The following is a 16,747-nucleotide window of genomic DNA, read 5'->3' as shown; positions in this document are numbered from 1 at the left end:
AACATAATTATTTTGAGGCAAATTGAGTAACTCTGTTTTCCCAAGACAAGTTTCATTTGAGCTCAAGATCTACAAAGACTAAAAGGGATGTTACCTATGTTTCCGAGATTTGGAACCATGGAAGATGGTTAATTTTCTCCTGCCAGTGCAGGAAGAGGAAATAGAGGCAGGTTCCCAGATATGGAGGAGTCTGTCTTGAAAAGAATAATTAGTCTATAGCTTACAGAATCTCAGAGTAGAGCTTTTTTCTTAATGTTGGGTGTATGGGTGTTTTGCCTAACCGTTTGTAGTACATCATGTGCATGCCTAGTGCCAGTGGAGGTATTAGGTCTACTGGAAGTGGATTTACAGATGATGTGAGCCACCATGTGGGTCTTGGAAATCCATTCTGGGTCCTCTGGAAGAGAAGCCTGTGAATGCTCTTAACAATAGAGTCATCGTCGTAGCCCACTAGAAGAAAACTTGGAAGCAGTTGGCTTACTTGTGCATATTCACAAGCTTGGTCATTGTGCACTCAGGATGCTTCAGAGATTGTTCATAGAAAAATCAAATGACCATGGAAGGAGAATGCGGGAGTTGAAAAATGTTTACAGTCCCTATTGTTTGGCAGATTTATCTACACGTACATAACCATTGGCTTTGCCTTCTGTGCATAAAATATGATGTTTCACATGGTTACTTTGAATACACAGGCTATATTCATCTTCAAATAATTGGTTTTTGTTTATAATAAACTATCATTTATTTAAAGTTAGAATAACTTAGTAATATACTTAGAGTTATAAGTATGCTAATTTGGTACATTTAATGGGGATCCTTTTCCTTTTAAAAAATACAACTAATTTACTTAACTGTATCACTAGTTCTTCACACAAGCTGGGTAAGTGCAGTTCTGATAACATGGTTTAAGGGCTCAAGTGTAACATGTTGAAGACTATGCAGAATCCATGCTTCAGTCCTTGGGTCTTTATTGTAACTGACACAAAGATAATCTCAGCTGGAGATAGGGCTCAGTGGCTAAGAGCAGTTGCTCCTCATCCAGAGGTCCCTAGTTTAATTCCCAGCACCTTGGGTTTCAAGAGACCCAACATTCTCCTCACCTCCATAGGGTACCCTCAAGCATGGGACAAACACATACACATTAAAAAAAACATTAAAAAAGAAAAAGATACCTCAAGCTAGCATTGCCTTGCCTGCCTGCCTGCCTGCCTGCCTGCTTTCCTTCCTTCCTTCCTTCCTTCCTTCCTTCCTTCCTTCCTTCCTTCCTTCCTTCCTTCCATACTGATGCAGGATTGGTGTAGGGCCTAATGCATGATTATCAAGAGCCCTACAATCTCCAGTTGTAACTTTGCTATTTTGAAGTCAGATAATTATTATTATCCCCAACAAATGACGGAGAGCCAGTGCTGCTGACTTAGTAGATAACTGGAATATCTTCCCTCCTACTTCCCTCCAAGTTGCGATAAAACATAAAGCCCCTTGGTTGGGATCTGCTGATTCAAAATCTTGAATATTTAAAAGCAAACAAACAAACATGATTTTTCTCATCATTAAGCTTCTTTAATTCGCATTTGACTTGTTTTTCCTCATCTCTCCTTCTATCCCTCTACCAGGTGTCAAACCCAGGACCCTGTCCATGCCAGGCAAGGGCTCTACAACGGAGCTGTATGCCAGTCTTATAAGTTACTTGTTTGTATTTACAATGAGTATGTTTTCTGAGGTTTCTTTTTGTTGACCAGAAGAGGAACTAAAGGAAAGGGAAGATTTCTGGTTCTTGCAAGATGTCCGTAACTGTAACAGTGTTTCTTCCCCTTGTGGCCATTCCCCGTTGTTTTTGCAGAGAAAGGCAGCACTGTGAAGCATTGACTTCCCAGTCATGTGAGAGCTCAGTCGCTCCATCTGTAAGATTTCATAGCTCCATGCTAATCTGCAGATTCATGTGAAATAAAACTAGATTGTATTAGGAAAGGTTGCTTGAGCTGGGCAGTGGTAGGTAGATCTCTTAGTTCAATGCCTAGTCTACAGAGTGTCTCCAGGACAACTACACAGAGAAACCCTTTCTTGAAAACCCAAGGAGGGGTTGTTTGAAAATATTAATGTAGAAATTTTACCAAGACTAAAATATAACGTGCTTTGTATTTTTTAAGGTATTGCATGAAACCTTCCCTAAGCATACATTTCTGATGAATGGCCTGATTCAAGGAGTAAAGGTATGATCAGTTGTTTGTCTGTTTGCCCATGTACACATGGATATACATACATACATACATACATACATACATACATACATAACTTTTGTATATATAATTTTGTATACTGTTTGCCAGATCCCCGGGTTAGAAGTTTTATAACTATATAGTGTATCATTTGGGGTATTTATTCTTTTTGCACTATCAGTTTTACATAAGATTGACCTAGATATAGGCAGCTGTGTATAATCATTTTCTGTTTCCTGTCTTATAATAGAATTCTTGTTCCAGAGGTTTCAGTGCTCCTATAACAATACAAATTTAGGGACTGGAGCGATGGCTCAGTGGTTAAGAGCACTGGCTACTCCATCAGTAGATCCTAAGTTCAATTCCCAGCAACCACATGGTGGCTCACAGCCATCCATAGTGGGATCTGATGCCCCTCTGGCATAAGGTTGTACATGCAGGTAGAGCACTTATATACATTAAGTAAATAAATAAATCTTTAAAAGAATACAAATTTAAACAATAAGGATAGCTATGAAAAAGAAAAAATTTACTCCCAAACTTTTCATCAATATAGTCTCCTTACCACTGTAACAGTATAGGTAACTAGCCCATGATAGTTTTCTGTTGCTGGTTTAGTTCCTGTAATTGGAAGTACATTAGCATTTCATATTTAATGCTCAGACAGAAGCCAATAGATGATCTAGCCAACCTTTGGAAATTTTAAAACAATGTGTAGGCAAGAAATAAGTTACTGTTGATTAAAAGTTTAATGATTTATTTATTCTAGAGGTAAAGTTCCTTTTTTTGTTATAGCAAAGTGGTTCTTTTTGGCTCATGTATATACAGCATTTTTTTTTTTTTACTTGAACTTGTAGGGTTTGTTGTCATTCCTCAGTGCCCCACTTATTGGTGCTCTCTCTGATGTTTGGGGCCGGAAATCCTTCTTGCTGCTAACAGTGTTCTTCACATGTGCCCCCATTCCTCTAATGAAGATCAGCCCCTGGTATGTACATGCTCAGTTCTGTATAGCAGCTAAGCAACTGTTTCTGTTATTGCTTTCTTATCTTTCTTCCTGGGTTTTTTTTTGTTTTTGTTTTTGTTGTTGTTTTTTGTTTTGTTTTGTTTTTTTTTCTTCCTCAAGATAGGATTTCTTTCTAGCCCTGACTGTCCTGGAACTAGCTCTTGTAGGGCAGGCTAGCCTCCAACTCACAGAGATCTGCCTGCCTTGCCTTCCGAGTGTGGAATTAAAAGTCACCACGGCCCAACTGTTAGTATTTTCTTAATGGCTTCTTTATTTCTTTTACTTTTCTTGGTCAATTTACTTATCAGTGATTACTTATAAGTAATATACTTATATTTTATATACTTATAAGTAATTTACTTATATTTTAATTTTATTCTTTAGTGTATTTATTCTTTAATACAGATGAGGCTCAAGGGGAAAAAAATAGTACCTAAGTAATGGTCATGAGGATTTGGAATTAGATGCTACTATTGGAAGCATCTAGACCACCAGCAAACATGCATTAGGATTTCAGAGCCCAAATTTCCTTTTTTTTCCTTCCTTCTTTTTTCTTTCTTTTTTTTTTTTTCCGAGACAGGGTTTTTCTGTAGCTTTTTAGAGCCTGTCCTGGAACTAGCTCTTGTATACCAGGCTGGCCTCGAACTCACAGAGATCCGCCTGCCTCTGCCTCTCAAGGGCTGGGATTAAAGGCATGCGGCACCACTGCCTGGCTACATAGCCCAAATTTTAAAACAGTATTTTAGAGACTGGAGAAAGGTGTTACCTTTCTATTCTTAAGTAGGGATTTTGTACAGTTCATCACTGTTAATTCGAATGGATTTTACTAGTAAAACCCAAAATGATTGCTCAAAAATCTATTGCTCAAAACTTGCTTTTCTTTTCCTATTAAAAAGATTCTGGGGCTAACAGTCTGGAGCTTGCGTGTAAGCTACCGTGAAGGCGACGTCGCTTCAGCAGTCTTTCGGCCTACGCTGCCGTAGCAATACTGAAGCTCCAGCTATCGTGTCAGCCGTAGATGGCTCTGTGGACAATATGGCTGCACACTTCCTTGTTTTTAATTTATTTATTCATATACTTTATGTATACACCAGAAGAAGGAATCTGATCCCATTACAGATGGTTGTGAGCCACCATGTTGTTGCTGAGAATTGAACTCAGGACCTCTGGAAGAATAGTCATGTGTTCTAAACCACTGAACTATCTCTCCAGCCCCATTTTTTTTTTTTTTTTTTTGTTTTTGATATGTTTTTGTTTTGTTTTACAAACTGGACATGACCTCTAAATCCTGCCCAGCCCCAAAGAATGCTGTGTTTCATGCACCACAGCCTCCAATGCCATCTTCTCTTAAATCCAGCTTTTACTAACATAATGTATATCTCTGGTCAGATTTCTCTGGTCAGAAGCATATGTTGCTTCTGTTAGAAGAACTTATTAGCCTCTGTGATAAAAATTAGAATTATAGCCAGGAAAGTGGCACACCTTTAGTCCCAGCACTTAAGAGACAGGGACAGGTGGATCTCCTGACCTCTTTGGTCATCCTGGTCTACAGAGTAAGTTCCAGAACAGGCAGGGTTACACGGAGAAACCCTGTGTCCTCTCTCTCTCTCTCTCTCTCTCTCTCTCTCTCTCTCTCTGTGTGTGAGTGTGTGTGTGTTATTTTTCACTTGAGAAAGAGGACAAGTTCACACACACACACAAGAACAGCAAATGCCCTGAACTAGCAGGGTAATAGTTGTGTGTCTGTACATTGATTCTTTTGTGCTCTTTCTATTCCATGGTGTAGATGTATATTTCCAGTGAGTATCTAGAATTATTTATGGGATTTGTAGAAGAGTCTTCTAATTAGTTAAGAGTCAAGCTTTGAAAACCAAGCCCTTGATGAATACTAAAGATGCAAATGAAATCTTACCAAAGGAATCTAGGGGAAGAGCTAAAAATGGATTTTGGAAAGGAGTGTGTTTGAAAATATTTAGTAGCAGTAATGTTCTGGTGGAATGATAACGTGAAAGTTTATGATTGAGCATGACTTAAGAAAACTAAATGTCGCCATTACAATAGAGGTTTTTTAGCTGACTAGTTTGGAGTCATTTTTAGTAAAATATAGCTTGTCTTTCAAAATGTGTGTGTGAGTGACTGAGTGTACACTCACCCATCTAGATTCATGTGGAGGCCAGAGAGTATTAATACTGGGCTGTTAGTGTCAATTATTTCTCCACTGTGATTTTTGAGGCAGAGCCTAAATCCAGAAAACATGCTCTTTTGTGCTAGATTTGACTGGCTGTTGAGCTCCTGGGATCTGCATGTCTCCATGCTCCAGTGCTGGGGTTATAGATGCTCGCCTCTACACCCTTTTTTTTTTTTTTCTTCGAGACAGGGCTTCCCTGTAGTTTCTAGAGCCTGTCCTGGAACTAGCTCTTGTAGACCAGGCTGGCCTCGAACTTAGAGATCCGCTTGCCTCTGCCTCCCGAGTGCTGGGATTAAAGGCGTGCACCACCACCGCCCGGCTCTCTACACCCATTTTTACATGGGTGCTAGTTCTTTTGCTTGTGCAGCAAGTTAGTTACCCACTGAGCCACCTCCCCAACCCCTTGTTTATTCTTTGTAGTAACTGTCTTAATTTTATAATTTTTATAATTTTATAGGCACTGCCATTCAGGTTTCTTTAGTTTAAAGAGTTTGTTTCACTAACAATTAAAGAGCCAAAAACAACAGAAGGGAAGCATGCAACTCTGTTTAGGCTCACTGTAAACGTGTAGTGGCTTGTTTGTCGGTCTCTGTTGTCAGATTTTGTTTCTGTATGATACTTGGATAGAAAGTTGTAATGAGTGAGACATCAGTTTTTAGTTTGTTGCTGTTCATACACTTTCACAGTAACTGGCCTAGGATTATAGATGCGTTCATTCTTGCATTGTCCTAGAAAGTTTTTGGCTGAAATGCGTCATTCTTACTGTAACTAATAGACATGAAGGAACATTTTAAGTAATGGTGATTGTTCTAATCATTTTTTCTTGGTTGTCTTTCATTCTTAGGTGGTACTTTGCAGTGATCTCTGTTTCTGGAGTTTTTGCAGTGACATTCTCTGTTGTATTTGCATATGTAGCAGATATAACTCAAGAACATGAACGAAGTATGGCTTATGGTTTGGTATGTATACTTTTTTCTTCCAGTAGTCTTTTGTGCCTGCTACAGAATACCTTATATTAAGTGTCCCTTTCTGCAGGAAGTGCTAATTTATAATTACTCATTAGATTATATTTAGAAGTCTTTTCAAAGTTGTTATGGTACGTGCCTGTAACTCAGGATTAAGGAAGCTGACACATATTAACTAATTGACCTTGGCTAATTAAACAAGATTACATGAAAGCCTAGAGCCATATAAGCTTTGACAGTTACCATTTGGAATATTTATAAATGGTGTCAGAATTTAAATGATTGTATTCTTGTCAGATTTTTTGTATTGGAATTATAAAAATAAGGAAATAAAATTTCTACTCATTTAATAACTCATTGAATTAATCTAAAGTATAATAGGCTAACATCTAGGTCAGGGTTTAGTAAACCATTTCTGAGGCTTTGTGAGGCGTGTATATTCTCTATTCAATTGTGTTGTCTCTGTTAGTGTGTATGTCCGCAACTGTCTAAGAAGGTAACAACCAGACAAGTAAGAGAGCTTGCTACCATGCCTGATGGATTGGGTTAGAACTGGCTCCTGCAGGTTTTCCTCTGACCTTCACATGTGTGCCATGGTACACCCTCCCTACATACATACCTTATAAATTGAAGAAAAGAAAGAATGTAATGCCTTCTTAGCTCATGTGGTGCACAGGCAGTTGGTTGTCAGTACCTGAATAGGTCTAGTGACTAATTGCAGTCTCTTCTCCACAACCTAGGAATAAAATGGCCACCATAACCTTACTAATGTACTGTTATTTAAATAGCTAGAAATAGGGCAGGGATGAGTTTCAGCAAATACGAGATACATGTGTGATAAATAAGGACTGGTATTGTATCTCATTGACTCTTAGTTCCATGAAAGACTGATTTCTAATTCAGAAGTATTGCAAAAAGTGGTGTTGGGAGGCAGGTTTTGGAGAAGGTGTAGGAAATATGTAGGAGAAACTCATAAAAAGTATTGTAGGGTTAAACCTTTAAAAATGATAAGATTGATGATAACCAGGATTAAAAAAAACAGAAAAACTCCAGCTTTATTGAAGTATTAAATTTCATGCATTGTATGTATATAGTCAGTGAATTTTAGTAAGCTCGTACAGTTTTCTAACCATCACCATAATATATTTGGAGTTTAGGGTTATATGGAAGAAACTAGATTTTCCCCAACCAAAGCCCTTTTCTTTTTTAGATAGGTCCTTACTATGCCCAGACTGGCTGACTTCTATGTCTTTACTGGCATTATAGACAAAAACTACTGCACAAGGCTAGCCAGAGGTTTTTATTCAAAATTTTCCAAGCCTTGTATGTTCTTGTACACCTTTAATCCCAGGACTTGGGAGGCAGAGGCAGAGGTGTCTATGAGTTTGAGGCCCGACCAGTCTACATAGAAATTTGCAGGCCTGCCAGCAAATGATACTGACAAAGTGATAATGTGGATCTAGAGCCAGGCAGTGGTGATGCACGCCTTTCCTTTAATCCCAGTGCTGGGGCAGGTGGATCTCTGTGAGTTCAAGGCCAACCTGGTCTACAAGAACTAGTTTCATTACAGCTAGGGTTTGTCTCAAAACAACAACAATCAATCAATCAATAAAAAGAAATAATATAAATCTAGAGAAAGGAGAAAGTGATCTTTGTAGTCCTTTCTCATTCTGCCAGAAAGAAATGGTCACAAGCTGGTAGAACTGACAGGGATAAAATACAAAGGAACCCTGATTGGGCCTTTGTTCAGTCTTTTGCAAGTGTGAGCTCATCTGATATGCATAGTGAAAGTGCCTTTGCCCCACAGGAGTACTGGAGCTCTGCTCCTGCTGTGCTGGCTCCATAATGAGATACCGCTGCTGTCTGGGTTTAGAATATTCCCATCAACCCAGGGAACACTCTCAGACCCATTTATCATCTGTCCTCACTCCACCCTGAGCCCAGACAGCAATCCGCACACTCCGTCTCTGTGCTTTTACCTTTGGTAGACATTCCATACAAATTGCATAGTGTAAGACAGTCTTTATGTCTAGGATCTTTCCCTTAGCATGTCTTAAGGTTTACCTGATCCATCCACCCATCCATCCATCCATCCATCCATGTATTCATCCATCCATGTATCCATCCATGTTGCTGTGCACTGTTCCTTTGTTTGGCATAAACTACATTTTGTTTGTTGAGAGGTGACAGTTTCTTGATGGATGCTTGAATGTGTATCATAATAAACATTTAATTATGTTTAGTTTTGATGAGAGAGAACAGAACGGAACTGGATCTCCTTGTAGCAGCGGGTGATGTTAGGCTGTGCTGAGGATGAGCAGGACTGACAGGAGGGGCATGTGTAATGCTCTGGGCTCCTCACTTCTCAGCTAAATGAGCTTTTAGTTTCTTGTTGGTTTACAGGTCTGTTTTCCTATGAATTTGTCTGTGGATGTACATGCAGAAAAGGCTCCAGAGTTTAAGAAAACGTTTGAGAGGCTAGTACATCTTCTTAGACAAGATCTTCCTGCAGGCTTGGACAGGAAGTGTGCAGCTGCAGCTGGCTTATAAAGGAGGATGGTGAATGGGTACTGTCGGGGGGGTACCAGATGATCCCCCACTTTCTGTTTTGGATTGCAGGTTTCAGCAACGTTCGCTGCCAGCTTAGTCACCAGTCCTGCAATTGGAGCTTACCTTGGACGAGTGTATGGGGACAGCTTAGTGGTGGTCCTCGCCACAGCGATAGCTCTGCTGGACATCTGCTTTATCCTTGTGGCTGTGCCAGAGTCGTTGCCTGAGAAGATGCGGCCAGCGTCTTGGGGAGCTCCCATTTCCTGGGAACAGGCTGACCCCTTTGCAGTAAGTTTCTCCTTGGTAGAAGAATGACTACCTGATTCAGGGGATTATGAGTACTTCCTTCTTTCTGATGCTTTTTCGGGAAAGCACCTTAAGGTTTATTTATATATTTATTACAATCAGGTTCTCAGTGTGTAGCCCTAGTTGGCCCATTATTTAAGATCATTCTGCATTAGTCTCCCGAGTTCTGCAATTATAAACATGCGCCAACATACAAGGCTAAAGATTTATTTTTTGAACATTTTGAGATTTCTTTTTTTAGACTAGTTTGGTGAGGATGAAGTAAAGACAAAACTAGTAGTGAGGTTTTGACTCAAGTGTACGTTGGTGTTTCTCCTGTTCTAGTCCTTAAAAAAGGTGGGCCAGGATTCCATAGTGCTGCTGATCTGTATCACGGTGTTCCTCTCCTACCTACCGGAGGCAGGCCAGTACTCCAGCTTCTTCTTATACCTCAGACAGGTAAGGTCCTGCCGCAGTGGACTTGTCGTGTGTAGTGCTGTAAGGACGGCATTTCATTTTCAGGGAGCTGGATGCATCTGTAAAACGAATGCTTGTCCTAGTTTGCTTTCTTCTTGCTAAAAGCAACTTGGGGAGGAAAGTGTTTATTTGGCTTCTACTTCCATGCTATAGTCCGTCATTGAAGGAAATCAGGGCAGAGACAATGCAGGAATGCTGCTTGTTGGCTAATTCCTCAAGTTCATGTTCAGCTACCTTTCTCATACCTCCCAGGACCACCTTGCCCACGGTGGCACCACCTATAGTGTACTGGACCCTCCCATCAGGCATTACTCAAGACAGGGTTGCATAGACACCAATCTGATGGAGACATTTTCCTAACTATGGTTTTCTCTTCCTGAATGACTCTAGTTTATGTCAAATTGACAAAACAAAAGCACAAAACAGCCTACCAATACAATAGCACAAAACAGCCTACCAATACAATAGCACAAAACAGCCTACCAATACAATAGCACAAAACAGCCCCTCCACAAACAACCTACCAATACAATAGCCAGCAAGAATTTTTTTTCTTTTTTGTTTTGTTTTACTTTGTTTTTGAAATGGGATTTTTCTGTGTAGTGACCAACAAGAATTTAACCTCCTATTCATAGTACCTATTTCTGCTCCCCATCTTTGGTACTGGGGATAAAACCTACAGCCTCATGTTGCAGTTATTTGTAAAGTGATTTTGGGTGCTTGGTAGCTAAGTATAGCTAAATAAACGGATTTGTTAAGGAGAAGAATATATTTTACATATGAAAAACCACTTTTCTGAAGAATCCTTTGTCCTTTACATATAATAAGTAAATTAAAATTAGCATTAAAAGCCGTCAATAGGCATGTTCTGTCATTTAATATTACTGTACAGTAGTGACACTGACGTGTGTGCTGTGCTCCCTTTCACTCATTTCACTCGTTTTGGAAACCTTCTAGATAATGAAATTTTCCCCGGAAAGTGTCGCAGCCTTCATAGCAGTCCTCGGCATTCTGTCCATTATCGCACAGGTGAGTTCCTGTTGGTTGCAGTGATCTCATAGAGGGGAGCCCATCCTCATGCAGTGATGGCATGTTGGGGAATGAACCTTTTTGTTTTGGAGATGGGGTCTTTCTATGTCATCCTGACTCTTCTGGGGGTCACTATGTAGACCAGGCTGGCCTCTAACTCACAGAGATCCTTCTGCTTCTGCCTCCCAAGTGCTGGTCTCTGAACTATAGGTTCAAAAATATGTTAGTGTAGCTAGTAATTGATGAGGTTTTTAGGGTGGATACACATTAGTGACTATGTGATGTATAACTGTGAAGTCACTCATCAACAAATAATCACTGTATATAGTACAACAGGTTAGAACAGTGGAGTCGATCCCTGCTGTTTAGTTTACATTCTAGGGGATGACACATGAAACATTAGTTATGATTAAAAACTTCAAAGAAAGGGAAGAAGTGGTAGAGAAACTTGGAAAGGTTTTATTTTATTAGTAACGGGAATTTGGGGAGTGCTTGATGTACAAGGCGGCATTTGGCCAAGGATATGCAGACTATAAATGCAGGAAGAGAATTTTTAAGTGGTTGAATGATGGTAATAGTGCCCCAAGGGTGAGAGTACTTGTGTTTGAATAAGAAAGTAGAGGTCTGGTGTGGGTAGGGAAGGAGGCTAGCGCAAGTAAATCCCAGGGGCTCCAGGAAGCCCTCGGTAAGCTCGTAGGTAAACAGTGATTGTTGGTGTGGAGGGTCTTTTCGTCTTGTGTGAGAGATTCTCATAGCAGCCAGTCGGCCTTGGTAAGTTGTACACAGGATGTGACCCCAGAAAGGGAGGAGACTTGTGTTTCTGGATTCTGTTTCTAACTTGAATGACTCCTCATGGCTTTAAGAAAGCACATTCACCATTTGTTCCCACTTGCAAGGCTATGAACAGGCCCGCCATGCACAAGATGTTTTGTTGCTGAGTGGGGTGAACCCAGGGTCTCTTTTTGTACCCTTTCCTGGATTAGGATTTATTGGTCCCTCCTGGCTTCTAAATTGAGAAACATGAATTCTGTAATCAACAATGACTAGTTGCCTGCACACAGTGAAGGACTGTAAGGTGCTGCTTTATTAGCAGCTTCCTTAGCCTCACATTCCAGAGAGTGCATGCCTCTGCACACAGCTGGCCCTTCAGCCCCCTGCCAACTGTGTGTGGTGCCAGCCTCCTGTCTTCCTACCTGAGGCTGCAGGAACTTCATCAAGGTGAATGGTTTTTAGCAGTGCTTTCCTTCTGGGGTGCATGATGAGAGTTCATGTTCTGCCCTTTGAACCTCTAAGGCAGTGGTTCTCAACATGTGGGTTGTGACCCATTGGGGGGGTCACATATCAGATATCCTGCATATCAGATATTTACATTACGATCTATAACTGGAGCAAAAGTACAGTTACAAAGTAGCAAGGAGAATAATTTTATAGTTAGGGTAACCATAACCACAATATAAGGTCACAGCGCTCGGAAGATTGAGAACCACTGATCTAGAGCCTTAAGAGGAAGCAGGACTTTTGAGATGGAAGTGCTGTGTTTGGGGATAGTCTTCAGCACACTTTTCCAATTCTTTAAACTTTACGTTCTTCACAAGAATTGGATGCTACGGTGTATGCAAAGGGGCGCAGTAAAGTACTGAAATAGCTGTTCCATTAGGGGGACAGTTTTTATTGTAGATAAGAAAGAGAACAGCCAAAGGCATCTGGAAGAGTCCAGAGCAGAGAGAAAAAGAAACAGAGTGGACGTGACCGGGGCTAGGGAAGTGGGAATAGCAAGAGATAGCCAGAGAAGGAATAGAAAGTAGTGGTTGTAAGGAGAGGTAAGTAGTTGGGGGTGGGGAGGGAAGGGCCAGAAAGCTAGCTAGTGTGGACTGCGGGAGCCTGGAGGCCAGCATGAGCTTTGGATATGCGCCACAGGCACATGTCAGTGATATTGAACCATAGGTTCCTTCTGCCAGAGGCAAGGGAAATGACTCCTTCTGGAAGATGGAACATTTTCACAAGTTTCTGAGGAATGGTGGCATTTATCTGATGACCAGAAATCCTTTTATAATTCAACTTGAATTGAGCCAAGACTGTTATTCCTGGACATATGAACTGCCTAAGACCTAACATAGTCTTGAGTATACTCAAAAGTTTTCTTTTGATTAACTGAATTCTGTCTCTCATACATTATATATAAGTAGAGCAGAAATTCCTGCTTCTAGTTCTTTGAATGTAAGTTGACTATAATACTGTCTACTATGTCCACACATAAACCATAGGAAGTGCATTATGTATTGCTTTAAAAGGAAATTACATAACAAAATCTTACTAGAGGAAATAAAATTTGAAATTTTCAGACAATTGTTAGATTGAAAAATACTAGCTTTACCCAGATTTTTTTTAGTGAGTTGAACTTCTGGCAGACTGCTGCTCAGGAAATTTTCTGGATTGGCTAGCAAAGAGTCTAATCTCACAGGGTGGGCAGACCCAGGGCCTCAATCCTGGATGCTCTTCACTTTTACCAGGCTTAAACAAAGCTGAGTCCTCAGATCCTCCAAGAACTTGGTATGGTGGTAGTGGGTTATTATCTGAAAGTTCTTCTAGGAACCTTTTCTGAGGCAAGGACTCATTTTAACTCTTGCCAGCCTAGAACTCAACTCCAGCCTAGACTGCCCTCAAACATAGTTCAGTTCTCTTCCTGACTCAGGCTCAGATTACAGCCCGAGCCACCACACCTAGACATACTGACATTTGTTACCACACCTCGGAAAATGTTAAGTAATTCCAACTTACACTTTGTAATTATTTGTGTGAGGAAGTAATGAGTGATTATTGGTACCACTTTTACAGACTTATTATTTTGTGTACTGTGTTCAACTTTTGTTAGAGTCTTAAAATTGTTTATGACGCCCCAATCCATGCTGAATTTCATTTATATTTGAAATAGAGGAATGTCCATCTACTCACAAAACCATTTATTAAATGTTTCCTATGTGCCAGGAACTGCTCTCAGCACTTTGTGTAAATGCCTTATTTCATCCAGTGTTGAATTCTGAAATTGCTGCTTTTAGCTCCACTTGGCAAGAGAACACCAAAGTAGACTTATCCAGGGTCTCAAAGATCATAGTCCAGCCTGTTTTTCCACTCTGTGCTCTTAAAAACTTTCCTAAATCATACTTACTAAACTTTTATATATTTCATAGAATCTTCTTGGTTTCAACAGCAGGTTTTAGATGAAATTGTGGGTCATCACTGGGCTGTTGGATTGCAATCTGTCTTAGTTACTTTTGTATTTTTGTGATAACACACCATGACCAAACCAATTTATAGAAGAAAGAGTTTAATCTGGGGTTCACAGTTCCAGAGGGTAAGAGTTGATGACTATCATGGCATGGAATACGGCAGCCAGTAGGCAGGCATGGTGGAGCAGTAGAAAGAGCTTACATCTGGTCCACATGCAGGAGGCAGAGTGTGGCTGTGGACTTTTGGAATCCCAAAGCCCACCCCCAGTGACATTACTTTCTCCAACAAGGTCATACCTAATACTTCACGAACAGTTCCACCAACTGGGGACCAAGTATTGAAAACAGATGATCGGATGGGGCCATTCTCATTCAGACCACTTGGCCTTGAGGCTTCATTCATGCTGTCACAAATTGGGCATCTCTATCAGGAGCCTAGAGTTCTTTGTCAGCATTGGTCCTCATTGCAAGTATACTAAGGGGTTAGAAAGCTGGACCCAAGTATTATAGCTCTAATTCTGAATGTGTTAGGCTGTAGCACTGAGCTCTGAGCTAGCTGGGGCAATTACTGCTGAAAACAGCCACACTGGTATAAAGGATACTTCATCAGAGTGAAATAAATGCAAAAACAAACAAAACTTTGTGGTAATCATATGTGTGTTTTTCTTCTAGACTATAGTCTTGAGTTTACTCATGAGGTCAATTGGAAATAAAAACACCATCTTATTGGGTCTGGGATTTCAAATATTGCAGCTGGCTTGGTATGGATTTGGTTCAGAACCTTGGTAGGTATAAATATTGTAATGTTCATTTTCTCAATTTTTTTATATTCTTTGAAAAGTTCCTTTATTTGCATAATGTATTTTGAGCACCTTAGGCTTTTACTACCTGCCTCTCAATCCTCTTCCAACCTATATTGGCATTTCACTTGTATTTTAATAAGTAAAGCTTGCCTAAAGATCAGGAAAGTAAAACAGCCTCACTAGCCAGCCTTATAGACCAGCCAGTTTAATCCCAGTAGCCACACTATTTCCCATAGTAACCGGGCAGTGCATGACTTTAATCCCAGCCCTAGAGAGGATTTTAAGATGGGAGGAGACAGCTCTCACAGTCTCATTCTGAGATTCCTTGGAGACAGGATCACCATTTCGGACTGAGGTCGAGGTAAGAACCAAAACTGGCTGCTTTGCTTTTCAGATCTTCAGGTTGAGCCCCAATTTCTCCCTCTTGAGCTTTTATTAGTTGTGCTTCACTAACCGCATAGACACTCATTTATGGTGTGCGTGAATTTAGCCCACAATGCAGTTAGTACTATCCATACATGCATGGCATGGTGTAGGGAAGCCTACCCATAGCCACACTCCATCAAAAGATGTTTTTGTGTGCGTTTGGTTTTTGAGACATATTTCCTTTTTTTTTTCCTTCTTTCTTTTTAAGCTAAGGCTGCCTAAGCCTTACAAGGGCTAGAACTACAGGTGTGCACAACTTTGCCAGCTCCACCCTTTCCTTCCTTCCCAGCTAAGCCATTGACTTCAGCCCGTTTCTTGTGCTTCGGAGCATGCATAGTACAGTTTCCCACATAAGTTTATATATTCTAGACTGGCTAAATAAACTATTGAATCTGTAAGGGTTCATTTAATCTTTTTTTTTTTTTTTTTTTTTTTTTTTTTTTTTTTTTTTTTTTTTTTTTTTTACCAACAAACTAGGAAACAGCACAGAATTCTGTGGCAACAAAGACAGCCTTCTGTCTCTTTTGTCCTTCCAGTCAGGGGGAAAGTGTTGTAGTGTTCCCCTCTGGCAGGTTCAGAGTGAGCACACTCCACTCCATTCCATTCTGGCTTCCCCGCCAGACTCAGCTTTTCTTGCAGGATGTTGGGTCGGGTTGGGCTGCCTACCACTTTGGGCTTGGGTATTATTAGTAAACACTAAGAATGTGTTTAGTGGGTGACATATTTTCCAGTCCAGCCTTTGCAGAGGACCCACAAATGTGAAGTATTTCTTTCAAACAAGAAGCCAGGAACTTCCAGCTTACTACTCTTTATACTTTAGAGATTATATCCAGTCAGTGATCTTTAAACCGAAACACAAATCCATGGGAACTTTGGATGATTGCTGGCTTCAACATTTAAATACACTTGATATTTCTTATTAATTTTATGTATAATCTTCAAATAGCCTCTCAGCGTCCCACAGAATGTTCCAATTTACAACAAAATACCACATCATCTTTTTGAACAAGTAGTTACTGTTTCCAGAGTACACAGTGCTATGACTTGCCCAGAGCCAATTAGAGGAACAGAGAAAGCACACTTCTCTTTTCTGTACCACAGCCATTGCACAGTCGGGATGACTTGGTTTGATTTGACAGGTAAAATGGAAGCAGTATTAATTTTTGTTTTGCCGCTTTGATTACAGGATGATGTGGGCTGCTGGGGCAGTCGCAGCCATGTCTAGCATTACCTTTCCAGCTGTTAGTGCCCTTGTTTCACGAACTGCTGATGCTGATCAACAGGGTGAGTTTATAAGCACTCAAAGTAGTCTTCTAACTTTGCTGCCTGTGGTAAAGCAGATTCTGAGGTCCTAATTTCCAGTGGCTATTGTCCCTTGTCTTTGAAGGTTTGGCTGAGTGGCGTTTGTGTCATTGTGACAAAATACCCAACAGAAACAGCTTGAAGGGTTTATATTGACTATAAACTTTTGTTTTTTCACGATCTGTTTATTTTGGTTTTTTCGAGGCAGGGTTCCTTCGCTTTGGAGCTTGTCCTGGAACTAGCTCTTGTAGACCAGGCTGGCCTCAAACTCCACCT

At 40.4% G+C, this 16,747-nt stretch overlaps 1 protein-coding gene across 1 annotated transcript in view; it reads left to right on the top strand.

The window, feature by feature from the left end:
• The window catches only part of Mfsd14a (major facilitator superfamily domain containing 14A), a 34,540-nt gene that overhangs the window by 13,366 nt on the left and 4,427 nt on the right, over window positions 1–16,747 (top strand). Inside the window, exons 3-10 of the mRNA XM_038311210.2 lie at window positions 2,148–2,210; window positions 3,074–3,201; window positions 6,252–6,366; window positions 8,992–9,210; window positions 9,553–9,666; window positions 10,642–10,713; window positions 14,613–14,725; window positions 16,356–16,453. Coding sequence (XP_038167138.1) covers window positions 2,148–2,210; window positions 3,074–3,201; window positions 6,252–6,366; window positions 8,992–9,210; window positions 9,553–9,666; window positions 10,642–10,713; window positions 14,613–14,725; window positions 16,356–16,453 — 922 coding nt within the window. The remainder of the gene's footprint in view (window positions 1–2,147; window positions 2,211–3,073; window positions 3,202–6,251; window positions 6,367–8,991; window positions 9,211–9,552; window positions 9,667–10,641; window positions 10,714–14,612; window positions 14,726–16,355; window positions 16,454–16,747) is intronic.

This window comes from Arvicola amphibius, chromosome 14, assembly GCF_903992535.2.
Source record: "Arvicola amphibius chromosome 14, mArvAmp1.2, whole genome shotgun sequence".
Classification (NCBI taxonomy): Eukaryota; Metazoa; Chordata; class Mammalia; order Rodentia; family Cricetidae; genus Arvicola; species Arvicola amphibius.
Note: the sequence above shows the minus strand (reverse complement) of the source record. Positions and strands in the feature narration are given on the sequence as shown.